The 27,850-nt window shown below is 31.2% G+C and overlaps 2 protein-coding genes across 3 annotated transcripts in view; one reads left to right on the top strand and one right to left on the bottom strand.

Annotated features, from left to right (window-relative positions):
* Positions 1 to 27,850, bottom strand: part of LOC134726021 (uncharacterized) — an 82,179-nt gene that overhangs the window by 8,154 nt on the left and 46,175 nt on the right. For both annotated transcript variants that reach the window (XM_063590380.1, XM_063590381.1), the window contains exon 13: positions 27,303 to 27,381. In XM_063590380.1, the coding sequence (XP_063446450.1) occupies positions 27,303 to 27,381 (79 nt within the window). The remainder of the gene's footprint in view (positions 1 to 27,302; positions 27,382 to 27,850) is intronic.
* LOC134726072 (uncharacterized) lies at positions 29 to 19,945 on the top strand. Its single transcript, XM_063590469.1, has 2 exons — positions 29 to 129; positions 18,263 to 19,945. Exon 2 carries the CDS (start codon positions 18,266 to 18,268, stop codon positions 19,943 to 19,945), a length of 1,680 nt encoding a protein of 559 aa, XP_063446539.1. The 5' UTR covers positions 29 to 129; positions 18,263 to 18,265.

The raw sequence follows: 27,850 nt of genomic DNA, 5'->3' as shown, positions 1-27,850 counted from the left end.
GATTACATGGATCATGTATAATAATCATGTATAAACATGTCCTAATTTACTTCCTTATAACCGACATTTTAGTAAACGAAGACATAGAGACCTACATACAAATGATATGACAAATTCCTTAATTAAGAGGTATATATCATTGTTGATAAGGCTATATTACTTTATTTTGACAAAGTTAAAGGTCATTTATTAACAAAGGCTTGATTTTCATGTCATGTATTTTATTACTTTTTAGTTGTTTTTTTGAATTGAATAAAAACAATATGTTCGGTAAATTTTAAGGAGACCACAAACCAGAAACACAATTTTCAAATAATATCTAGAGGGGAACACAACAGGCATGTATTTCACTTCAAGTTTATCATAAAAGACACAAACATAAAGGCTGGGTGATCTGAGTGGAATCATCCCAGTTGGAGTTTCCTTCTTCTGCATGCTTCCCTTTGTTCTGTTACATTTTGGCCGGAATGGCTAGCGACTACTGTATAGTAGTTACTTAGACCACTCGGCAACCAAGACCTCCTCCCCTTTTATGTGAAACTTATCTGCATGATCTATTACATTTCATATTTGCTCTAGAAAATTCAAATATGACGTGCTTCTTTAGCTTTATAAACAACACTGTGATAAAATTCTCGATATATCTATTCTTAGCGCATACTCAGAGATATACACAATAATGGCTGTTACAATATACTTCCCATGTAAATCTACATGTATTGGAACCTATTTGCAAACCTTTTGCCGATTTTATTGTTTTAAAAAGTGCAATTAAAATAAGACAAAAGAACTTTTATTCTTATTTGTATGCATAATAAAAAGAATTAATGCACAAGAGCTCGGAGAAATCAACAAAATAAAAATAAAATAAAGTCTATTAATCTTTTTGGCGCAATTTTAATTATATGTCATTTCAAAACATGACGTCATACAAAAGAAACTGCTTAAGTTAGTTTTCTGTTACGTGAACCATCTGAATTCGTATGATATTGAATTAAAACTGATTTTTGAGGTACAAATGTAGGTTTTGTGTTATTTTCTTTTCTATTGCATGATTCGCATATTTACTCATTTCAACAAGTCAACATGGCGGCTCCTTAGTTAAGAAATGTCAACTTTGGATTTGACTGAAGCTTACGAGAAAAACATGTAAATTAAAAATGGCAAATGTTGGGTTTGAGAATTAAAAGAATTAAACAGATTTTTTTCTAGCGGTTATTCACAAATAACCTATGCAATAAGCTACATATTTATAAAGATATTTGAGCTTTTTCTAAAATGGAGTAAAAAAGAACAGCCACACACACAGCATACCCACCCTTGCTTCAGTTTTTTAATGACCATATTTGTCCTATCAGAATCGAAATAATTTATGGAAGCCATAGATTGTAGGAAATTTACACATGGCCTGGGTCGTGATATTCGTTAACGCTCAGGATAAAATTTGAATATCACGACCCAGGCCATGTGTAAATTTCCAACAATCTATGGCTTCCATGAATTATTTTTTAAATAAGATTAAATCCCATCCAGTTTGGTGTCAAATAAATTTATTAGCCTATATCTCATTCAAAATTTAATATTTATTTTCATCTGTTATACTTTCGTTGTTATCATTTTTCAATTTCAGTCATGTCTTGTACTGTTTGCTAAGATTTTCTGAATACCTGGATAGTATGCATTGTTTTTTCCCCTTTTTCTACCCACTTTTGTTTTCATTTGAAGTGTGCTCCTTTAGCTTTTTAGGCTTATTTTAAATTTGTTTTCTAATGTAGGTATTTTTCTTTTATAAATAATAGATTTTCATATTACATTTTCAGTTTTGGTTCTAAATCATGTGTTCCATGTTTTTTTCTATTTTTTCCCCAATTTTACTATACTTAATACAATATTCCTTCCTTTCATAGTCTGAAAAAAGTCTTGAATCTATTTCATTTTTTTCTTTCTTTTTTTAACAATGTTTTTGTATTATTTTGCTTTTATTGCATTTATACTCTTGCTCATTAAGAAAACACCGTAATTAACATTCCAATATCCACTTTTAATGGGTGTAACAATCCTTGGACATTAATTCGTCTTATATCAATTATCATTACTTAAGAAATCAAAGCGCTGTAAGCACTGCAGGCAGTTAACCAAAAACCAAGGCAAACATAATTATGAAAACTGTGGCAATGTTGCTTCAACTTTTTTTTAAAGATTTAAAAGAACAAACATTCATATATAATTGTACATTTATGTTCATTTAATGAATTAAACATTAAGGCAAATAATTTATATTTTATCAAGGTTTTCAATAGCAACGCACATGACCACAAATGGTCATGAGTCATTCATGAGTCAGCAGTGGTACAAATTTGCAATGATTGCAGTTCTTCTAGTTGATCGTAATTGTTCGTATTAGTTGACTGTTAGTAGTTCAATTTGACTTTAGTATGAGCTTGTAAAAGTATGAATGGACTTGCTTCCCTGGAAAGAAAACTGAGTTTGTGTTGTACAGTACAAAAGTGATGAGACAAATGTTTACTACTACAGGGATCAATGGTGAGGTCTGACTGACCTGTCCATAGTAAATGTAAATGACTCCCACCTTCACCCCAAGTCCAAGTTTGGAATAAAATGACAGGTGTCAGGGTCTAGCAAAGTCATGCATATGTGTCGCCTATGAGATTGACCTTGTATGTCATTCAATCTCTTTTGTGAGAGAGCCGTGGTGTAGTGGTTAGTGCATCGGACTACTAACACAAAGGTTCCTGGTTCGATTCTCGTTTGGGATGAAAATTTCAGGAACTCAATTTTCGGCTCTCCCTTGACACCATTTGCGATTATGGTCTTGAGGAAACGATGATAGTCCGTCGGACGGGGACGATAAATGGCTGACCCGTGTTAAGAGAGAGCCATATCTCTTGCACGTTAAAGACACCCTTGTAGATTTCGAAAAAGAGTAGGCTAATGCCGCTACAAGGCAGCACTCGCACCCGCAAAGTGGAAAGGGATTAATATAAGTTGTAAAACTTGTTTCCCAATCCACTATAAACAAATATGTTTAAACTAATCTCTTTTGAAATGACAAACAGGAATGAATATGGTTAAGGCGTTGGTATCTCAATCTTTTACAAGTTCTCAAAACCCCTTTTTTTCATTTGATTTTTTATATTGTCCCATACATGAATATATATTGTTTATGGGTAGGGTATCTCGACCGTTATCTAATTTTTCAAACCCTTTTTTATACGACCGCAAATTTTGAAAAAATTTTCGTCGTATATTGCTATCACGTTGGCGTCGTCGTCGTCCGAATACTTTTAGTTTTCGCACTCTAACTTTAGTAAAAGTGAATAGAAATCTATGAAATTTTAACACAAGGTTTATGACCATAAAAGGAAGGCTGGTATTGATTTTGGGAGTTTTGGTCCCAACATTTTAGGAATTAGGGGCCAAAAAGGGCCCAAATAAGCATTTTCTTGGTTTTCACACTATAACTTTAGTTTAAGTTAATAGAAATCTATGAAATTTTGACACAAGGTTTATGACCACAAAAGAAAGGTTGGGATTGATTTTGGGAGTTTTGGTTTCAACAGTTTAGGAATTAGGGGCCAAAAAAGGTCCCAAATAAGCATTATTCTTGGTTTTCGCACAATAACTTTAGTTAAAGTAAATAGAAATCAATGAAATTTAAACACAATGTTTATGACCACAAAAGGAAGGTTGGTATTGATTTTGGGAGTTTCGGTCCCAACAGTTTAGGAATTAGGGGCCAAAAAGGGACCCAAATAAGCATTTTTCTTGTTTTTCGCACCATAGCGTTAGTATAAGTAAATAGAAATCTATGAAATTTAAACACAAGGTTTATAACTATAAAAGGAAGGTTGGTATTGATTATGGGAGTTTTGGTTAAGGAAAAAGGGGCCCAAAGGGTCCAAAATTAAACTTTGTTTGATTTCATCAAAATTGAATAATTGGGGTTCTTTAATATGCCGAATCTAACTGTGTATGTAGATTCTTAATTTTTGGTCCCGTTTTCAAATTGGTCTACATTAAGGTCCAAAGAGTCCAAAATTAAACTTAGTTTGATTTTAACAAAAATTGAAACCTTGAAGTTCTTTGATATGCTGAATCTAAAAATGTACTTAGATTTTTGATTATTGGCCCAGTTTTCAAGCTGGCCCAAATCGACGTCCAAAATTAAACATTGTTTGATTTCATCAAAAATTGAATAACTGGGGTTCTTTGATATGCCAAATCTAACTGTGTATGTAGATTCTTAATTTTTGGTCCAGTTTTAAAATTGGTCTAAATTAAAGTGCAAAGGGTCCAAAATTAAACTAAGTTTGATTTTAACAAAAACTAAATTCTTGGGCCTCTTTGATATGCTGAATCTAAACATGTACTTAGATTTTTGATTATGGGCCCAGTTTTCAAGTTGGTCCAAATCAGAATCTAAAATTATTATATTAAGTATTGTGCAATAGCAAGTCTTTTCAATTGCACAGTATTGTGCAATTTCAATTGCACAGTATTGTGCAATTTCAATTGCACAGTATTGTGCAATGGCAAGAAATATCTAATTTCACAATATTGCGAAATAGCAAATTTTTTTTAATTAAGAGTTATCTTTCTTTGTCCAGTATAGTAAGCAAGAAATATCTGCAAGAATTTTTTTTAATTGGAGTTATCTTTCTTTGTCCAGAATCAACTTAAATCTTTGTTATATACAATATACAATGTATATTCACTTTTTACTACCAACTGATAAATTTAAATAATCTTTACCATTCAGTGATAACAAGCAGTTTTTTTACATCTTAATATTTTATGATGTATTTAAATGAGTAGTAATTGTTGCAAACTCCATTAGAATATTTTAATTGAAATTAGTTTTGGAATAAGGGAAAGGGGGATGTGATTAAAAAATTGGGTTCAATTTTTCTCATTTGAAATTTCATAAATAAAGAAAATTTCTTCAAACATTTTTTTGAGAGGATTAATATTCAACAGCATAGTGAATTTCTCTAAGAGAAAACAAAAATTTTAAGTTCATTTGAATACATTCATTCTGTGTCAGAAACGTATGCTGTGTCAACTATTTAATCACAATCCAAATTTAGAGCGGAATCCAGCTTGAATGTTGTGTCCATACTTGCCCCAACCGTTCAGGGTTCAACCTCTGCGGTCGTATAAAGCTACGCCCTGCGGAGCATCTGGTTTCATTTGATTTGTTATATTGTCCAATATATGAATATATATGGTTGAGAGGTGGGGATCTCATCTGTTTCTAAGTTATCAAACAGGAGTGGGTAGGGTGACCCTAAGGACTCTCTCTATATTTCATTTGATTAGTTCTCATACACGAATATATATGGTTTAATTTAAAGGTGGGGATTTCGACTGTTTCCAATTTTTCAATCAGGTTACTGCAGGGACTCCCCCTATATTTCTTTTAATTTAGAGTTGGGGATCTCAACTGTTTCAAAGTTCTTAAACATGATGGGTAGGGTGACCACAAGGACTTCCCCTATATTTCATTTGATTTGTTATATAGTCTTATACATGAGTATATATGGTTAAGGGGTGATGACCTCGAAATTTTCCAAGTTCTCAAACAGGAGGGTGTACCGTGACCATAGGGACCCCCCTTATAATTCATTTGATTTGTAATATTGTCCCATACATAAATATATATTGTTTAAGATTGTGGATCTCACCCTATATAAATTCTCAAACAGAAAGGGGTAGAATGGCACCACGAACTCCACCTATATTTCATATGATTCCCATACATGAATATATATGGTTTAGGGGTGGGGATCTTGACCGTAACCAAATTTTTGTCATTTTGGTCTCTTGTGGATAGTTGTATCATTGGCAAACATACAACATCTTTTTTTTTAATATAAGAAACTTCCAGCTATTTTAACTGACCTATCAAAATTGAGAAGAAAAAAATACCCCTTGAAATAGCAGTAGTATGTTTAACTTGAAAAGCATTAAACATGCATTACCAACATTTATCACTGATAAAAAAAAATTAAGCTGTTAGATAAACTGTTCCCAGCTGTCACATTGTATTGGATTTTGACATTAAAATTGGTGTACAAAATATTTTCTTCTTTTTCTTTCTTTTACATATATCTTTTGGTTTTCAATTCTAGTGTTTATATTTATTTACCATGCATAGATGTATTTTGTCACCTGTCTGGATTTTTATAGCTTTTTATAGCCAAAACCCGGGATTACCCTTATCCGCTTCCGGAATCGGATCCAATATTGTAATCTCGAGGCAGCCATTTTTTTTCAATGTTGTTCTCTCTTGACAGATAGTGAGATACGATTTTACTCGGATTTACACATTATTTATCGGCGATTTTCTGTATCAAGCTAGCGGTTGAACAAATTGAACATCGCTGCCATGAATAGTAATGATGAAAATAAGCTTGAGATCGTTTATTAGGAAACTTTGATAAAAATGATTGCAAAGTGTTTTTTTTTATTTTCTTTCAAGGTCCGTCGAGCATGTCGGCCTAGCTAGTAACCAAGTAGAAAGTTCGACTGCAAAATTGGACAGTCGCAGACCTCGGACCACCGCTTATTTAAACCCCTGCGTCCAAATTGAAAAGATACGAAAATTTCGTCTTCTAATTCAAAATTGCCGCCAACTACTGATGTATATATACGTAGTTGACTACGCATAGATGACAAACAATATTCCTACGACTTTTGCAATTTGGGAAATCTCAACTACTTGTCTTTAGAGATTTTCGGCAATTAAATATTTCATACATTTGTTCTTTGACATCTTAGCCAAAAGCTCAGTGGATAATAAACTACAGAAGGATTCCTAATGTGCTCTACTTCCTATGTGCAACTTCAAAACTTTTGGGAAAATCGACGATCATTTAAGGTTTTTCTGGTCATATTTTTTGAAATCCAGAATGAAAAGTATGAAAAAATGGCCTAATAAGTTATAAATAATATAGTAGTCAGCTAGATGATAACAATGGCACATATTTCAGCATTCATTGGGTAGCACATAAAACCAGGGTGCTCGCATAAGGCAGCTTAACTGCCTAAAAATATTCCTACCAATAGAAAACCAAATTAAATATATAGCAAAATTATTATTTTCATTTTCTTAACTGCTTAACTGCCTAAAAACAAGAATGTGTCCCCAGTACACAAATGCCCCACTCGCACTTTCATTTTCTATGTTCAGTAGACCGTGAAATTGGGGTAAAAACTCTATCATATCACAGGGAACATGTATACTAAGTTTGAAGTTGATTGGACTTCAACTTCATCAAAAACTACCTTGACTAAAAACTTTAACCTTTAGGTGTCATACCACCAATTACTCCCTCAAATTTAGAACGTATGTGAAAGTAGGCCTACTCGGACAAAAAATAGTGCATTTGATGTCATTGTTTACTTTTTTTTTTTTTTTTTTTACACTCATTGTCATTGTTTACTTAATCTAACCAACAAATTGGCAGAAATGAAACTTTTGGTGAAAGAGAAATATATTAAGACCATTTTGAGCTTAAGATGGCCGCCGAGCTGAAAACACTGTAAAAAGTCAGCTCCCAGTTTTTTGCAGTTTTTTGTGTTTTATATGAATTGTTGCATGATGAAAAGTGGATAGACTGATAGATAACATTTTGCTGAATCATTGGATGCCAACTTATGAGAAAAATTTGGTGGAACTTTTGTGATATTTACAGATAACCATTTTTTTGGATTCAAGTGTTCACCTATTATTGATTATATTTACTTGATAACAAAGGATTTAATTCAACATGCCTGGAGGCAATAGCCTTACAAGTAACAAATCTGTGAAAAGTGGAAAATGTGGAAACACTGTTCAGACTTTACTAGCTGCCAAATTAGATAAAGTTGACAAAGAAAAAACTGAAAAACCTAATAAACAACCAAAAAGGACTCACTCTGAAGTGTCAAATGAATCAAATACAAGTGTTGATCTGACTGGTATAATTAGTATACAAAGGGACATAGAAGAAATTAAACAAAACCTGGAGGGTGGATTAAAAAAGATAGACCTTGAAAATGCAACAAAAGACCTTGTTAAGTCAAGTGATCTGGAAGTCATTGTAACTACTATAGTGAAGAATTTATTTAAAGAATTTACTTCATCCATAGAGACAAAAATTGATAAAAAAGTATCAGAAGTAATAGAGGAAATGCAAGAGAAAATAGATGCATTATCAATAGAAAATGAGAACTTGAGGGAGAAAGCGGAGGTAGCTATGAAAAGCCTATCTGCAACAAAGAAAGAACTACACCAAAATGAACAACTGACAAGAGATGCTATTACCAGCAGCAACTACAATGAACAATATTCTCGCAAAAACAACATAAGAGTTATAAACTTTCCATGGCGAGAGCGACAAGATCTGCGTGCGGACTTTATTAGTAAAGTGAAAAGGGACATGAATGTTGAACTTGAGGAAAGAGATGTTGTCGCCATCCATAGAATTCCATCTGACAAATTAGGACCAAAACCTCTTATTGTGAGACTATTCAGTAGTGATGTCAAACGAAGAGTGATGCGAGAAAAGAAGAATTTACAAGACCATGTAAGATTTTATGATGACATTTCCAAAAGAAACATTGAACTGATGAAAAGACTAAATGAGACTGAATGGTTCAGCGACGTATGGTACTTCAACTGTGGTGTATATGGAAGGATATCTGATGGTCTACAGCTGAAGTTCAATATATTTGATGACATTTTTCTTAGATTGAGACAAAGGAAATAAGTAGTTAACTTAGTACTTGACTCTCATTGTTACATGTACATTATGTCTTGATGAACTTTGATCTATTTTTTAAACATGTTAAAAGTGCCATTCTTATTTTCATGGGACAAATCTTAATACTATAAAAGTTGTCTCCACTTTGTAAAATAGTTGACTATGTCATAACTGATAAATCATATACAGGATATATAAAATTGAAAGAACAATTATACTGCAAAAAACTAGAATTTTGTTTTGACATTAATTCAATCAAAAATGTCTGCCATTTTGATGCTAAATTCTTGTTTTTATCTCTTTCTTTTTCTTTCCAGTCCTTTATTCTTTTTATTAATTATTGCATTTCTGCAATATCATTTCATTACATTTTGTTTTGGTTTAGTTTATGGTGAGTTATCCTGTTTATCATTTTTATGCATCTTTATGTTGGTGAAATGTTTTTCTTTAGTATTTTTACACACATTGAGAATAATCAGATATTACTGTTAGATTTTTTTAAGGTCATATTATGTGCTAGTGTATTTACTGACATCATATCATGTGTGCCCTGAAGGTATTAACTGTTAATTGTCAAGGTTTAGGAGATAGTGTTAAAAGAAGAGATGTTTTTAACTATTTAAGAACAAAGAATTACAATATTTACTGTTTACAAGATACTCATTTCTTATGTGAAAATGAAAATAATATAAGAGCTATGTGGGGATATGATAGTTATTTTTCATCTTATAGCTCAAATTCAAGAGGTGTAGCAGTTATGTTTAATAACAACTTTGAGTTAAAGGTCCTAAAAGAAAAAAAGATGTTGGTGGTAATTATTTAGTATTAGACTTAGTTGTTGATACTTTACATTTTACATTTGTAACTATTTATGGACCAAATATAGATACTCCTATTTTTTATGATCAAATTATGTCAATTATAGATGATTTTGGTAATGATAGCTATATGATATGTGGTGATTTTAATCTTGTTCTCAACCCTGATATAGACTATTATAATTATTTACATGTAAATAACCCAAATGCTCGGGAGAAAGTTTTAGAAATCATTCAGGAAAGGTGTCTCATTGACCCTTTCCGTGAACTTTACCCAGATTTGAAGCGTTTCACATGGAGAAAAAGAACCCCCTTTAAACAAGCAAGGCTAGATTTTTTTCTTTTATCTGAAGATTTACTATGCTGTTTGAAAAATTGTAATATCGAGCCTAGCTATCGCTCTGATCATTCTATGGTTGTATTAAATCTAGAATTTAATCCTTTTGATCGAGGTAGAGGATTGTGGAAATTTAATAATTCATTATTGTATGATCCAGAATATATAAAGATTGTTAAAGAAAAAATAGTAGAAGTTAAAAAACAATATGTAATTTATGATATAGATAGAATTGAAGACATGAATAATGAAGATCTCCATTTTAATATTAATAGTCACTTATTTCTTGAGACAATGTTGATGGAAATTAGAGGTAAAACTATATCTTATTCAAGTTATAAGAAAAAGGTAAAAGAAAAACAAGAGAAAGATCTTAGAAATGAAATTCTTATTTTGGAAGAAAAGGTAGATGAAGGTTCAATACAGATTTTGGAAAATAAAAAATGTGAATTAGAAAATATAAGAAAAGAAAAAATTAAAGGGAAGATAATTCGATCAAGAATACAATGGGTAGAAGAGGGTGAAAAACCTACTAGCTATTTTTGTGGGCTAGAATCAAAAAATTTTACAAATAAGATAATACCAAAAGTAGTAAAAGAAAATGGAGATGTAATTTCAAAACAAAAAGATATTTTAAAAGAAGTAAAATCTTTTTATGAAAATTTGTACAAGAATAAAGACAAGTCAAAGGGAGATAAATTCAGTAAACTTAAAGAAGGATTGAAAGATATAAAATTAAAAAAACTAACTGATGATGAGAAAAAAAATCTTGAAGGTGAAATAACAATTGAAGAAGCTGGTTTGATATTGAAAAATATGAAAAATAATAAAACACCAGGATCTGATGGTTTCTCCACAGAGTTCTTTAAATTTTTTTGGAAAGATTTGAAAATTTTTGTTGTAAACTCCTTGAACTACAGTACTGAGATTGGTGAACTATCTGTTACGCAAAAACAAGGAATCATTACATGCCTGCCGAAGGGAAATAAGCCTAGACATTTCTTAAAAAATTGGCGACCTATATCTTTATTAAATACAGTATATAAAATTGGCTCTGGAGTTATAGCAAAACGCTTTAAAACAGTTTTAGATAAACTGATAGATTTCGATCAAACTGGATTTATAAGTGGGAGATATATTGGAGAAAATCTTCGTTTAATTTATGATATTATGCAATTTACTGAGGAAAAAGATATTCCAGGACTTTTGCTGCTCATAGATTTCGAAAAGGCATTTGATTCGATTTCTTGGGAATTTTTAACCAGTGTCTTGAAGTTGTTCAATTTTGGAGAATCAATAATTAATTGGGTTAAAGTTTTTTATAACAATATCAAATCAGCTGTAAACCAGGGAGGACATCTATCAGAATTTTTTTCTATAGAACGAGGCTGTAGACAAGGTGATCCCTTGTCGCCTTATATTTTTATTCTCTGTGCTGAGATATTAGCATTAAAAATACGAAATAATGATAAAATAAATGGTATTACAATTACACAAGTTGAGCACAAACTTTCACAATTTGCTGATGACACATCTCTTATTTTAGATGGTAAAGAAGAATCTCTGAATGAAGCATTAAATGAATTAGATTGGTTTGGAAATATATCTGGTTTAAATATTAATTTTTCTAAAACACAAGTTATTTGGATAGGAAATAAAAAGTATAGTAATGAGGTATTATGCCAAAATAGAAACCTTACATGGGGAGAAACATGTTTTAAGGTACTAGGTATAAGCTTTGATGTTAATCTTGATAGAATTGTAAAAATTAATTATGATGAAAAAATTGTACAAATTAAATGTGTAATAAGACAATGGTCAAAACGAAATCTTACTGTTATTGGTAGAATTACTGTAGTAAAGACATTGATATTGCCTATTTTAAATCATTTGTTTATATCCTTACCAAATCCAAGTGATGATATTTAAAAAAATGTTATTCAACTTATGTACAATTTTATATGGAGTTCACCAATTGATAGAATTAAGAGAGATGTTTTACAAAATGATATTGAAGATGGTGGACTCAAAATGATAAATCTTAGTGCATTTATTTTAGCACTGAAGTGTACATGGATAAGGAGATTATTTAAAACAGACAACAAATGGCAGAATGTTTTTTTGTCAAATGTTCATGTAGAACTTGAAAAATTTTATGGTTGTGGAAGTGTTTATATCCAAAAATTACAGCAACATATCAAAAATAAATTTTGGCTAGATGTTCTGAAAGCATGGCAACTTCTTAGAGAAAAAGATGAATATGACAGTTGGGAATGCTTTCTTGCTAGTCCAATCTGGCTTAACAATAATATAAAGGTAGCAAATAAACCTATTTTTTATAAAGACTGGTTTGAAAATGGTATAAGATTTATAAATGATATTGTAAATGAAGATGGGACCTTTTTCTCTCATCAAAAGATAGAAGAAATGTATCAGATAAATGTGAATTTCATGAGATATAATAGTATTATATCTGCTATACATCAAGCATCAAAATCATTTGTGGGAAAAAATCACAAATTAGAACTACCTTTAATTCCATCTGCTATTAAAAGACTTGTTAAAAGTTCAAAAGGATCTAAAGATATGTATATTGTTTTGAATAAAAATGGAAGTGTTCCCACTAGTCAGTTAAGATGGACTGAAATTTTTGGCTTTGATCAAAATCATTGGAAATTTTTTTTATAAACTGCCATTTGTTGTCACAAATAATACTAAGTTACAGTGGCTACAGTTTAGATTCAATCATCGAATCTTAGCTACAAACAAATTTCTTCATAAAATTAAGATTTATGATAATCCAAATTGTACATTTTGTAATAGAGAAATTGAAACATTAGAACATTTATTTTGGGAATGTGAACATACACAATTATTATTAGAACAGATTGAAAATTGGTTTCTAACCAATGGAATTAGTGTACTTTTTAAAAAAGAAGTTTTTTTGTTTGGTAACACTGCAAAAATATCAAAAGGCAATGCAGAAAATACTATTTTTCTTACCATAAAGCAATATATTTATAATTCCAGATGTTTTAAAAAACAACTGACAATAAACTCAGTAAAAGAAAAGATAAAATATGTGTATGCAATGGACAAAAATATTGCTATGAAAAACAAATGTGAACATCAGTTTCTCAGAGAATGGAATGCTTTTGATATATTACTTAGCATGCTTAGTTAAGTACAAAAATGTATATACATGTTATAAATGAAAATGCTGTATTTACTATACTAAAATAGAATTCAATTTCTAGATGAATTATATTGAAAACTCACCACACTATTCTCTCTCGCTCTCTTTCTCTTTCTATCTCTCTCTCTCCGGTGTTCAAACTGCTTTACTCTTTATCTTATATTTGTATATTTAAAAAAAAAATTAAAAAAAAATTGCTTCCTAATAGAAAGATGTATTGATTAGATAATATCTATAGATTTATATATTATATATTGCTATTATATTTGTGTATATTATGTTGTAAATTGGAAGTTATAAATAATAAAAAAAAAAAAAATAAAAAAAAAAAAAAAAAAAAAAAAAAAAAAAGACCATTTTGAGCTAAAATTTACATGTTTATGAGTTTGCATTCAAAATTGTGGATTAATGCACTCCATAGTATACTAATTTAAGATTTCCAGAAAACCAGAAGTTATTTTCAGTGGTACCTCTATTTGGAAGACCTTTTCTTTTTTATATGATTTTAAACACCTGTTGAAAATTGGCATGTAGAAAGCTGATACATGTAGGATTCAGGATATACCTGGTTTCTATGAAGTTAAACTTAAGGTAAAATATTTAGAAAGCTGGGAAAATTGTAAAATTTGGTAGAACAGATAGGGACTTTTAATTGGTGGTATGACACCGCAAAATACGGTGAAACATCAAAATCTGAAAACAATTGTTTTTTCTTGTCTTAACTGATCATTTGAGATAATAGTAGCCACATTTCAATCTTTTTGGAGGCAAAATGTCACATCTTGCAAATTTAGAGCCTAAAAATTGAGTTTGTGCTATTTTTAGCTTTTCCCATCCTGACAATATGCTTTTATATAAAAAATGTCCTAAATAATGTTATAAATGCACAGAAAGTTATTCTGTGGTGTTAAACATTGAAACATAGGTTGTTTACTACCCCCAAACAAATTTTGTCTTGCAGATTTAATGAAATTATTTGATTTTTACCCCTTATATCATTGCGTCATACTATGTACTTGGCAGATATCATAGCCTAATGTAAACACTGCAGAAACTCACAAAAGTACCATTTATTATTCCAAATAAAATTTTTATATCTTAAATTTTATTAGCTGATGTAAATAAACACAGTTAAATGACCATGACTGCATTTGTGATCAATTTGTAGTACTTTACTGACACCAGATGAAAAAAAGGGGGGTCAATATTCATTGACACTTCAATACCTTGGATTATTTACTAAATTCATTGCAAAAATTGTGGAAAGTCTTTAAAGAAGTAGAACAAACAAGGAAAAATCAACAAAAACTGATTTTGATATTGAAAGTTTATGTTCCTGTAGCCCAAAATGAAATTTTCAAGTATTTTCTATCAAAGTCATACATTACAGTCAGTTTAAATTGAGCTGTGAAATTTTTAATATAAGTCGCATAATGCTCAGATAAGCTGTTTTTAACTACAAATTGACTAAGGATTAAGAATAAAGCAAAATAAAAGATTTCTAACCAACTTTTTTGTCTCCTTAGGTGTCATACCACCAATTACTCCCTCAAATTTAGAACGTATGTGAAAGTAGGCCTACTTGGACAAAAAATAGTGCATTTGATGTCATTGTTTACTTAATCTAACCAACAAATTGGCAGAAATGAAACTTTTGGTGAAAGAGAAATATATTAAGACCATTTTGAGCTAAAATTTACATGTTTATGAGTTTGCATTCAAAATTGTGGATTAATGCACTCCATAGTATACTAATTTAAGATTTCCAGAAAACCAGGGGTTATTTTCAGTGGTACCTCTATTTGGAAGACCTTTTCTTTTTTATATGATTTTAAACACCTGTTGAAAATTGGCATGTAGAAAGCTGATACATGTACAATTCAGGATATACCTGGTTTCTTTGAAGTTAAACTTAAGGTAAAATATTGAGAAAGCTGGGAAAATTGTAAAATTTGGTTGAACAGATAGGGACTTTTAATTGGTGGTATGACACCTAAAGCGGGACAGTTAGACGGACAAACGAATGGACGAATTAAAGAACCTTAGTGAGCACACTCACATACCTCACGTCCCGACATTGTCATTGGAGAAATTAAAGGGGGCTATAAACAGTTTAGTACTAAAAACTAGGGGTATTTCCCCAGTGAGATTTACATACTGATGGAATTCCCTGCTATTTATATACCACTAAATGAAAAATTTGATTGTTTTTTTATGTTCAATGTGAAAAACATATATTGAAGTTCAATTAAAATGCCACTTTTGTCAAGATTTAAAAAAAAAAAATGTTTTAGTGACTTCCTACTATATGGAACATATAAACAGCTGATTTTCACCTGTTGCAAAAAGCACTTTGATTTGTCAGGTAAGATAGCTCCTTTCGGAGCAGGCAAACGTAGGCTGAAACTACATTTTCTTAAATCAGCCGGACAAGCTCTTCGAAATGCATATTATAAAAAATCTCAAATATATGCACAGGTTACTAATCCATGTGTCCAAAGGTGGTCTGTTTTTAAGGTTTTTTAGGGGGAAAATGCCTAATTTCCAGCTGATAACTTGTACCAATTTGCATGTTTAAACAAGAGATGTTGGATTTTTTTTTATTTATTCAGAAAGTTCATAGAATTATCTTTCCATTGATGTATAGATATCTATATAACTATGAATATCTGACTTCTGCATGATGGGTCCACTATTACATGCCCTGTTACAGAATGACGTCACGTAAAAAACTGTTGATTGCACCCAAATAAGTGTAAGAAAAAAAAGTAAGAAAAAAAAATTGTATAAGAAAAAATATTGAATAATAATTTCCTGCCAATATGCACCTCTACATAGTATGTACTTATTATCTACAAAATTTCATTGGATGTTGTGTGGTTTCAGAGGAGTCGAGATGACAAACTGTTGAAGTAGTGCCTTAAAGCAAATAAGTTCAAAGAGGCATAACTCCTAAAAAAAAAATTGAATTGTAATTTCCTGTCGATATGCACATCTACATAGTATAAAATTGAGAATGGAAATGGGGAATGTGCCAAAGAAACAACAACCCGACCATATTAAAAACAACAGCAGAAGGTCACCAACAGGTCTTCAATGTAGTGAGAAATTCTCGCACCCAAACGTCCTTCAGCTGGCTCCTAAACAAAAACATACTAGTTCAGTGATAATGAACGCCATACTTATTTCCAAATTGTACACAAGAAACTAAAATAAAAAATACAAGACTAAGAAAGGCCAGAGGCTCCTGACTTGGGACGGGCGCAAAAATGCGGCAGATATAAACATGTTTATGAGATCTAAACCCTCCCCCTATACCTCTAACAAATGTAGAAAAGTAAATGCATAACAATACGCACATTTAAAATTCAATTCAAGAGAAGTCTGAGTCTGATGTCAGAAGATTGACAAACTTTTGCAGTAGTACATTGAAGTAAACAAGTTCAAAGGGGCATAACTGGTAGAAAAAAATTGAATCGTAATTTCCTGTCAATGTGCACATCTAGATAGTATGTCCTTATTATCTAAAAAGGTTTCATGAAATTCTGTTGTGTGGTTTCAGAGGAGTTGTAAGGACAAACTGTTGCAGTAGCACATTGAAGGAAATAAGTTCAAAGGGGCGTAACTCCTGCGTGGGGTATAATGAACAGGTGGAAGAATGGACGAACAGACCAGAAAACATAATGCCCCTCTACTATTGTAGGAAGGGCATAAAAAACATAATGCCCCTCTACTATTGTAGGTGGGGCATAAAAAGGCATTTATTTCTGTGAAATTAATTCAGCTGTGATTTGTTTATAAGATTGGTACAAATAGATGTCATACATAATAATTTGTACCAATCTTATAAACAAATCAAGCCAAATGTCATATTTTAGAAAGTAGTGTCCATGCACTTGTTTTCAAACATGAAGTAAAACTCAGTTAAAAAATGATTTTTTTCTCTCCATAATTACACCTTATATAAGAATACAGGATTTCGATTGGTTGGAAACCAGTGTATTTTTTTCAGCATATTCTAATATTTTTCTTTATTTCTCCAATTTGTCTGTTTTTCACCACTGCCGTTGAATATGCCTCAAATTCAGCTCCACATCGTGTTATTTGTTATTTTGAATATTCCTTTTTTAGCCCAGCAAGCTTTTTCCGCTTTCCTGCCAAAACTATTCAGACCTGGCGTTACATAAAGACAGCGCTAACACATACAAGTTCTTGTTATATTCCTACAGTACTTTGATATTCTCTACTTATCCTCCAATCTATGCATAACTATATTTATGGATAACAACGTAGTAGTAGTTTAAAGCATTCCCTAAGACTGTACAAAGAGTAATAATCAAATCTTTTTCTGTGATATTAGACAGATATATATAGATTCTTGCATTGATACCAGTGGATTATCGGATTTATCCAATCGAGATAGTTAAATTATCAATTCTAAAGTCCGAGCCGCTTCGGCGAGGACTTTAAAATTTATAATTTAACTATCGAGATTGGATAAATCCGATAATCCACGATTAACTATGTAAGAAACTGTTTCTCTAATGATTAAAAAATACATTTTCTTTTTTGTTAACCGAAAATCCCCTTCGACATTGCACGAAGTTGTCAATTTCATTAACACCTGTTAGCATATTTTGATTCATCCAGTTAGCTAAAAAGGTCATGACCCTTAAAATCATCCAATGATCTTTTGAGATCAGCAGCAACCACACGTTGATTAAATTTTTTTATACAATGGGTTCGGAAAGGGATAAATTTCCATAGAATTAGAGAAATCATGTTACGGAGGGGTTTATGAAAAATACCAGTCTGTCGACCAAGTTTACCTCATCAAATGGCTCAGGCAATTTCACAGTCCCATGATTGGTACTTTTCACAAATACTCGGCCATAAAATGATATATCTATTAAAAATAGCAGTTTCATATTACAAATAATAAAATTTTATGTTCGCAACTTCATAACCTCAAAAATAACTGTAGTGCATACTTTTAAGTCCACAAAAGCTCTTATTCGTTGTCTGAATACTTTTCTTAAGCCTTTTCTATTTTTAACAATTTTTAACATGTTCAGGTACCGAATAAACTATAAGGAATTTAAAAAGCAAGCTTATAATTTTTTTGTATTATTTATATGTTCAGGTAATGGCATCCAGTAAACCTATACTATGTGGACCTTGTCATAAAGGGGAAGTAACCACTAAAGCTGACATCTGGTGTAATAACTGTGACGAAGGATTATGCTCAACATGTTTAAAGCATCACAAAAGGTCCAAAGGAACATGCGATCATAAGACCATTGATATCAAAAGTTATAAACCATCCATCGCCATCAAAACAGAATGTGACAAACACGGTCAACAGCTTAACTTGTACTGTCCCAGTCATTTAATGCCTTGCTGTGATGAATGTATTGCCACTAGCCATTCAAAATGTACCGGAATAAAAAGTTTAGCAGGTGTCGTGGATAAAACAAAGATTGAAAAATCCAAGGAAATTGTAGAGACAGACATACATTCTATATTAAATGTATTGGAAACAATAATCAACAACAAATCCAAAAACATCAAAACTGGAGAAACTCAGTGTGTTAGTATAAAGAAATCTATAAAAGAAATTAGACAAAAAATAGAAAAAAATTTAGACGATCTGGAGAAGAAGTTATGCCGAGAAGCAGATATTATTTGGAATCAGGAAAAATCTAAAGCAACTGATTTCATCTCTGAAATTGAAGCGAAATCAAAAAGCTTGAGGGAAATGAAAGAACATTTACAAACAGTCATAAAAAATACTTCTAAGCTACAATCATTTCTTGGTGTACATCAGATTGAACAACAAGTACATCAATGTCAAAGATATGTTGAAGATCTGGAAAATGATGAGAGGATCAAAGAAGTTGACATCAACATGAAGCAAAATGATGAGATAGAAAACATACTGAGCAAGTTAGAATCCTTAGAATCCTTAGGAGAAGTCATTGTTATAAAGACAGAAGTAGCCACGAAAACAGAAATAAGTGTGGGAACACATCCACAAGTAGAATTACAAGAACCATCCAACATAAACAACATGACCATTAATATAGAGACACAGATAAAGATCAACATGGAGACGTGGATCAGTGACATGATTTGTCTGATGGATGGAAGACTTATAGTAGTGAAACGGTTTGGTAAAGTTAACCTTCTTACTTCTGATGGCAAACTACAGAAACAGCTACCTATACCTGGTAATCCCTACAGTGCTACACAGATCAATCAGAACACTATTGCCTTAACTTATCCTCATGAGAAAGCCATTAAGATCTTCAATATGGAGAATGAAACAGTTACCAAAGTTATCACGTTAGACCAACCATGCTTGGGTTTATCATTCTCCAATAATTCTCTGGCTGTAGGTTTGAGTAAAGATGAAATCCGTATTATAGACTTGGAAGGAAAACAACTAAAGTCAATACAAGTAGAGAGTAAATCAGACCTGTATGACCTTGTTTACTGTAATGACAGAGTAATCTATAGTGACTATAATGGTAATGCAGTATACTGTTATGATGAATCAGGTAAACAGATCTGGGGATATACACAAGATTTATTAAGACCAGAAGGACTTTGTATAGATACTTATGGTAACATTATTGTAGCAGACTATCAATCTAATAGAATAATAGTAATATCAAAAGATGGAAAGGAGAGTAAAGTACTGATTGGTGAAGAGGGTGGACTGGAGGTTCCTATGTATATTTGTTTTAATCATAACGAGACTTCAGGTTTTATTTGTGATAACACTGGTACATACTTGACCAAATTTAACTTAACCTATAGATAAAATATACATAAAGAAATCTTATGATATTTACCTCCTTTTGAAAATATGAAAGTGATATACAAATATACATAATACAAGTTGTGACATTATGTGTGAAGTTTGAATGTCACAGGAAAGACAGGCAAATGTTAAAGTGTTATGTTGTTGTTGGGTTACTGTCTAATTAACGTCTACACCACCTTACACATATATTCCTATAACTAGTGATATTTGGTTTGAATGTGGGAGGCAATGTAGACAAGTGAATAGATGTTTTTGTAAATTTTATTGTTTGTATTGTGTTTTTGATTTACTGTCTTATCAATGTTCACTTTAGATATCCTTATAATCTTATACATATTTTAGTTTTGATGTATAATACATTTTAATAAGGACAAATTCTTCTGACATTTCAGTCTCATTGAAATCTCGTTCTGGAATTATTTCCAAATTATGTGATTAAATATCAATGAATTTAAATAATGTTATAATCAAACTGAACTCTGTGATAAAAATTGGGTGCAGGATACAGGAAAAAAGTAAAAGCACAAAAATACTGAACTGAAAATTCAAAAAGGAAAATCCAAAATCAAAAGGCAAAATCATAGTCAAAACACATCAAACGAATGGATAACAACTGTCATATTCCTGACTTGGTACAGGCATTTTCTAAAATGATTTTACCAGAAACATGTTCATCCCATATTTCCTTTTTCTTTTAAAATTTCTTAGATATATATATATTATGTATTTTTTCAATTATTTATAACAAAGAATTTATTGCATTTTGTACATAAATCAGAGAAAAATCACAAATTTTACAAAATTGATAGCATGGTAAATTTGACACAAAAAAACAACAAAATATGATAGAACTTTCCTATATTAACACCAACCTATAATTTTTTTATTTAAATTTATTCAGATTGGTCCACTTCATCTTTATTGAAAGTATGACACAAAGTTAATAAATAACTGTGATTATTTTTTCACGATAACAGTCCCAAAACATGTACAAATTGATTAAAAATGGAAAAGACATCATAATTGGGTACTTTCTAAGGTCAGAAAGGGTCATAGCCAAAAAATAGTACACCACCATATGATTTTTTCTCCCCCAGTTATTGCTTAAGTCTGGTAAATCCAAAAATCAGACTGCGAAAGTTTAATTCTAGAAATCTTTGGCTTGTCAGAGATGTACATCCTTAAGTTGTTGTATTTGGTGTGAAGTTTGAATGTGAGAGGTTACAGGATTAAGTGTATAAATGTATGCTTATTCAAAAACCAGTTGTTGGCATGACACAGGTTATGTTCTTCTCATATATGTTATGATGGCATGATTCTAAACCCCTAATGGGAAGGATTGTGCCTGATGTTCATATGATGAAATCATAATCTTTCAGTCAGTTTAATTGAAGTCTGGAGCTGGGATGTCAGTTAACTGCTAGTCTTCTGTTGTTATTTATGTATTATTGTCATTTTGTTTATTTTTTTTGGTTACATCTTCCGACAACAGACTCGGACTTCTCTTGAACTGAATTTTAATGTACGTATTGTTATGCGTTTACTTTTCTACATTGGCTAGAGGTATTTTTGCGCCTGTCCCAAGTCAGGAGCCTCTGGCCTTTGTTAGTCTTGTATCATTTTAATTTTAGTTTCTTGTGTACAATTTAGAAATTGGTATGGCGTTCATTATCACTGAACTAGTATATATTTTTTAGGGGCCAGCTGAAGGACGCCTCCGGGTGCGGGAATTTCTCGCTACATTGAAGACCTGTTGGTGACCTTCTGCTGTTGTTTTTATCTATGGTCGGGTTGTTGTCTCTTTGACACATTCCCCATTTCCATTCTCAACTTTATGTTCTTTGTTTTTATTGTGTAGTTGAGTTATGAATCTTATATTCCTACGTAATGATATTTGGTGTGAAGTTTGAATGTGAAAGGTAACGGGATTAAGTGTATAAATGTATGTTCTTTGTTTTTATTGTGTTGTTGGGTTATGTAACTTATATTTCTAAGTAATGATATTTGGTGTGAAGTTTGAATGTGAAAGGTAACGGGATTAAGTGTATAAATGTATGTTCTTTGTTTTTATTGTGTTGTTGGGTTATGTATCTTATATTCCTAAGTAATGATAATTGGTGTGAAGTTTGAATGTGAGAGGTAACGGGATTAAGTGTATAAATGTATGTTCTTTGTTTTTATTGTGTTGTTGGGTTATGTATCTTATATTCCTAAGTAATGATATTTGGTGTGAAGTTTGAATGTGAGAGGTAACGGGATTAAGTGTATAAATGTATGTTCTATGTTTTTATTGTGTTGTTGGGTTATGTATCTTATATTTCTAAGTAATGATATTTTGTGTGAAGTTTGAATGTGAGAGGTAACAGGATTAAGTGTATAAATGTATGTTCTATGTTTTTATTGTGTTGTTGGGTTATGTATCTTATATTCCTAAGAAATGATATTTTGTGTGAAGTTTGAATGTGAGAGGTAACAGGATTAAGTGTATAAATGTATGTTCTATGTTTTTATTGTGTTGTTGGGTTATGTATCTTATATTTCTAAGTAATGATATTTTGTGTGAAGTTTGAATGTGAGAGGTAACGGGATTAAGTGTATAAATGTATGTTCTATGTTTTTATTGTGTTGTTGGGTTATGTATCTTATATTTCTAAGTAATGATATTTGGTGTGAAGTTTGAATGTGATAGGAAATGGGGACGAGTGTTAAAATGTATGTTCATTGTTTTTATTGTGTAGTTGGGTTATGAATCTTATATTCCTAAGTAATGATATTTGGTGTGAAGTTTGAATGTGATAGGAAATGGGGACGAGTGTTAAAATGTATGTTCATTGTTTTTATTGTGTTGTTGGGTTATGTATCTTATATTCCTAAGTAATGATATTTGGTGTGAAGTTTGAATGTGATAGGAAATGGGGACGAGTGTTAAAATGTATGTTCATTGTTTTTATTGTGTTGTTGGGTTATGTATCTTATATTTCTAAGTAATGATATTTGGTGTGAAGTTTGAATGTGATAGGAAATGGGGACGAGTGTTAAAATGTATGTTCATTGTTTTTATTGTGTTGTTGGGTTATGAATCTTATATTCCTAAGTAATGATATTTGGTGTGAAGTTTGAATGTGAGAGGTAACAGGATTAAGTGTATAAATGTATGTTCTATGTTTTTATTGTGTTGTTGGGTTACATATCTTATATTTCTAAGTAATGATATTTGGTGTGAAGTTTGAATGTGAAAGGTAACGGGATTAAGTGTATAAATGTATGTTCTTTGTTTTTATTGTGTTGTTGGGTTATGTATCTTATATTTCTAAGTAATGATATTTGGTGTGAAGTTTGAATGTGAAAGGTAACGGGATTAAGTGTATAAATGTATGTTCATTGTTTTTATTGTGTTGTTGGGTTATGAATCTTATATTCCTAAGTAATGATATTTGGTGTGAAGTTTGAATGTGAGAGGTAACAGGATTAAGTGTTAAAATGTATGTTCATTGTTTTTATTGTGTAGTTGGGTTATGAATCTTATATTCCTACGTAATGATATTTAGTGTGAAGTTTGAATGTGATAGGAAATGGGGACGAGTGTTAAAATGTATGTTCATTGTTTTTATTGTGTTGTTGGGTTATGAATCTTATATTCCTAAGTAATGATATTTGGTGTGAAGTTTGAATGTGAGAGGTAACAGGATTAAGTGTATAAATGTATGTTCTATGTTTTTATTGTGTTGTTGGGTTACATATCTTATATTTCTAAGTAATGATATTTGGTGTGAAGTTTGAATGTGAAAGGTAACGGGATTAAGTGTATAAATGTATGTTCTTTGTTTTTATTGTGTTGTTGGGTTATGTATCTTATATTTCTAAGTAATGATATTTGGTGTGAAGTTTGAATGTGATAGGAAATGGGGACGAATGTTAAAATGTATGTTCATTGTTTTTATTGTGTAGTTGGGTTATGAATCTTATATTCCTACGTAATGATATTTGGTGTGAAGTTTGAATGTGAGAGGTAACAGGATTAAGTGTATAAATGTATGTTCTATGTTTTTATTGTGTTGTTGGGTTATGTATCTTATATTCCTAAGTAATGATATTTGGTGTGAAGTTTGAATGTGAGAGGTAACGGGATTAAGTGTATAAATGTATGTTCTATGTTTTTATTGTGTTGTTGGGTTACATATCTTATATTTCTAAGTAATGATATTTGGTGTGAAGTTTGAATGTGAAAGGTAACGGGATTAAGTGTATAAATGTATGTTCTTTGTTTTTATTGTGTTGTTGGGTTATGTATCTTATATTTCTAAGTAATGATATTTGGTGTGAAGTTTGAATGTGATAGGAAATGGGGACGAGTGTTAAAATGTATGTTCATTGTTTTTATTGTGTAGTTGGGTTATGAATCTTATATTCCTACGTAATGATATTTGGTGTGAAGTTTGAATGTGATAGGAAATGGGGACGAGTGTTAAAATGTATGTTCATTGTTTTTATTGTGTTGTTGGGTTATGAATCTTATATTCCTAAGTAATGATATTTTGTGTGAAGTTTGAATGTGAGAGGTAACAGGATTAAGTGTATAAATGTATGTTCTATGTTTTTATTGTGTTGTTGGGTTATGTATCTTATATTCCTAAGTAATGATATTTGGTGTGAAGTTTGAATGTGAGAGGTAACAGGATTAAGTGTATAAATGTATGTTCTATGTTTTTATTGTGTTGTTGGGTTATGTATCTTATATTCCTAAGTAATGATATTTGGTGTGAAGTTTGAATGTGAGAGGTAACGGGATTAAGTGTATAAATGTATGTTCTTTGTTTTTATTGTGTTGTTGGGTTATGTATCTTATATTTCTAAGTAATGATATTTGGTGTGAAGTTTGAATGTGAAAGGTAACGGGATTAAGTGTATAAATGTATGTTCTTTGTTTTTATTGTGTTGTTGGGTTATGTATCTTATATTTCTAAGTAATGATATTTGGTGTGAAGTTTGAATGTGAGAGGTAACGGGATTAAGTGTATAAATGTATGTTCTTGGTTTTTATTGTGTAGTTGGGTTATGAATCTTATATTCCTAAGTAATGATATTTGGTGTGAAGTTTGAATGTGAAAGGTAACGGGATTAAGTGTATAAATGTATGTTCTTTGTTTTTATTGTGTAGTTGGGTTATGTACCTTATATTCCTAAGTAATGATATTTTGGTGTGAAGTTTGAATGAGAGAGGAAATGGGGACGAGTGTTAAAATGTATGTTCTTTGGTTCCTGTCTAATCAATGCCCAAATCACAAATCATTTAATTGTTAAGTTGTGATGTTCTGTGTGAATTTTAACTGCAAGAGAATTGAGAAGAAATTACCTCTTGGCATTGTAGTAATATGATAAAGGGTAATTTCTTCTCAATTTTGAAAGGCCAGTAAAAAATCTGGAAACTTTATTTTATCTTTTTGAAAACCAAAAGATATATATGGAAAAGAAAAAAAAATCAGGAAATATTTTACACAGAGACTCAAAATTAATTTTGAGTCTCTGTGTAAAATATTTTATGATTTTTTTTCTTTTCGTATATCTTTTGAATTTCAATTCTAGTGTTTATATTTCATCATCACAGGCTTTGCCCCCCTGAAGCTCCTGGATTTTAGGTATTTCAGCCTTAATTTTTTACTTGAAAAAATAGGAAAAAGTCCGTTATATTTGCTTCAATTTTGGGTAAGTTAACATTGAATTGTTTTTTTTCTAGAGTATTTATCTGAAAATACATTGCTTATAATTATTTTGAAATCAGTTATAAAATATGTATGACCTATAATGCAGGGGTTTCATGTGAAATGTTGTTTCAATGTTTTGTTTGTTTTATACTTTTATTAAATGTTTTGTATTTGTTCAATATGGTGAATGAAATTCATAAGTTACATACAATGTAGTATATTATCAAAAAAAATAATAAAACTTGTAGCTTTTTTTTATTGCTTTCAACTTTTTGTTATAACCATTAAAAGGGGGGGGGGGGGGGGGGGATTAATTAGAGGCTTCTTAACTATAGTAAGTAACTGTTAAATTGTTTTTTTTCCACTTCTTCAGAGCTTTTTTTTTTTTAATTTTAGAAGTCTAAAAATTCAACAGAAATTATATTTTGTTAACGTAACAGTTATGTATGTTACTTCAGATCGTTTCACGAAATCTTACACTAAAAAATTTCCTGCAGACAGCAGTCATAATTTTTTAAATCACAACATAGAACACATATCGAGAAAACGGTGATCAGGGACATAGTACAGTCCAACAGGAAACGAACTGATTTGATACAATTAACGATTTTCTGAATTTCATAGAATGTTCACCTTTGTTAAACCTTTTATTCATAAAATAATCTGTGATACAAGATGCTTTCCTTTTCATAGAAAGCATAACTAGACATAGTTATGTTGTTGTTGTTTAAATTCATCAACAATTTGCCCCTTGAAAATATAGTGCTAAATCGTCGCATTATAAAGCGCTCTTACGATACAGATACGTGGTTTATAAGTATCACTTCTGCTTATTTTGGAGGTGAACCTAAATTGGCAGAAGATATATAAATATACTTTAACGCGGACCTCGACGAAGACACCTATAAACATACACATGAACGGCGTACACGGAGATTATCACTTTAGTAAAGAAAGAAATTAGATTTAAACGATTACACATTATATTTTTGGTATTTTTATTTTTTCTGCCGGTACCAGACGCTGCCGTAGGCGGGTAAAAGTACAGGGTACCGGCTCTTAATGAATGCACTGACTGGTATGACAGAAGAAATACAAAACCAAACGGTCTCTGTATGAAAAGATATGGCTGAATCAAGCTTCTTTCCTATCTAAATTTTTAGTTTCAAGTTCAATTGTAATGACTTTATAAAGTGACTTTGAAAAGGAAAATTGGGATGACCTTGTTACAACACTATAAATGACCTAAAAGTATATATTGTTATGACAATATAAAGAAGTGAAACTGTGAGCTACGGCTCACTGATGATACCCCCCACCCTGCAACTGGATAACTTTAATAGTTAAATATCTATAAGTGTTATTAATAAGTAATAAGGGAATTGCTGAGTGATGAAAGCCAACTTATAATATAAATCCTGAAACCTAATTTCAGAAACCTTTATGATTTTGTTCCTGAGAAAGATACAATGAAAAATATTCATGAGATGGCTGGACAGACAGAGGTAAAACAGTTTACCCCAACTTTTTTATAGCGGGGTATAATAACCTTGAAACATTCATTGGTATGACATTATAAATGACCTTGAGGAATGCATTGGTATCACATTACAGACTTTAAGGCATGAATTAAACTGACATTATAAACTGACCTTTAAACATGAATGGTTATGACATTTAAATACTTTATCTTCAGGGTCCATAAGGGCAGCAAAATCACAACTTGGACATCTGTAATAGAAAAATAGGTTGCAAAATAAGATTTTGATAATGCTGTTCTTGTAGAATTGAGTGCAAGTAAAATGCTAAAACACTTAGAATGGAGATCCCTAGAACAAAGGCTAAAAAAGATGCAAGACTCACCATGCTTTTCAAAATTTGTTCTTGTAGAATTGAGTGCAAGTAAAATGCTAAAACACTTAGAATGGAGATCCCTGGAACAAAGGGTAAAAAAGATGCAAGACTCACCATGCTTTTCAAAATTGTTTTAAAATAAGAAATTTGAAGTGACAGAGGAAGTCGTCTGATGCCACCTAAACAACTGTCAAGTAATATGCATGACAGAAACTTCCAAATTAGCTGCATTAAGTGATTATCAGAAATATGCCCCCTTTCCATGAGCCATCAAAGATTGGAACACTCTTCCTCCTGGGGTAATATCAGCACTGTCAGTCATGGCTTTTAAAGCATTGGTGACAAA

The sequence above is a fragment of the Mytilus trossulus genome, chromosome 7 (assembly GCF_036588685.1).
Source record: "Mytilus trossulus isolate FHL-02 chromosome 7, PNRI_Mtr1.1.1.hap1, whole genome shotgun sequence".
In the NCBI taxonomy this organism is placed as follows: domain Eukaryota; kingdom Metazoa; phylum Mollusca; class Bivalvia; order Mytilida; family Mytilidae; genus Mytilus; species Mytilus trossulus.
The sequence above is the reverse complement of the archived record's forward strand: the minus strand, read 5'-3'. Positions and strand labels throughout refer to the sequence as shown.

Excerpts from the sequence above, each read along its gene's own strand:
- LOC134726072 (XM_063590469.1), top strand. The coding sequence starts at position 18,266 with ATGGCATCCAGTAAACCTATACTATGTGGACCTTGTCATAAAGGGGAA.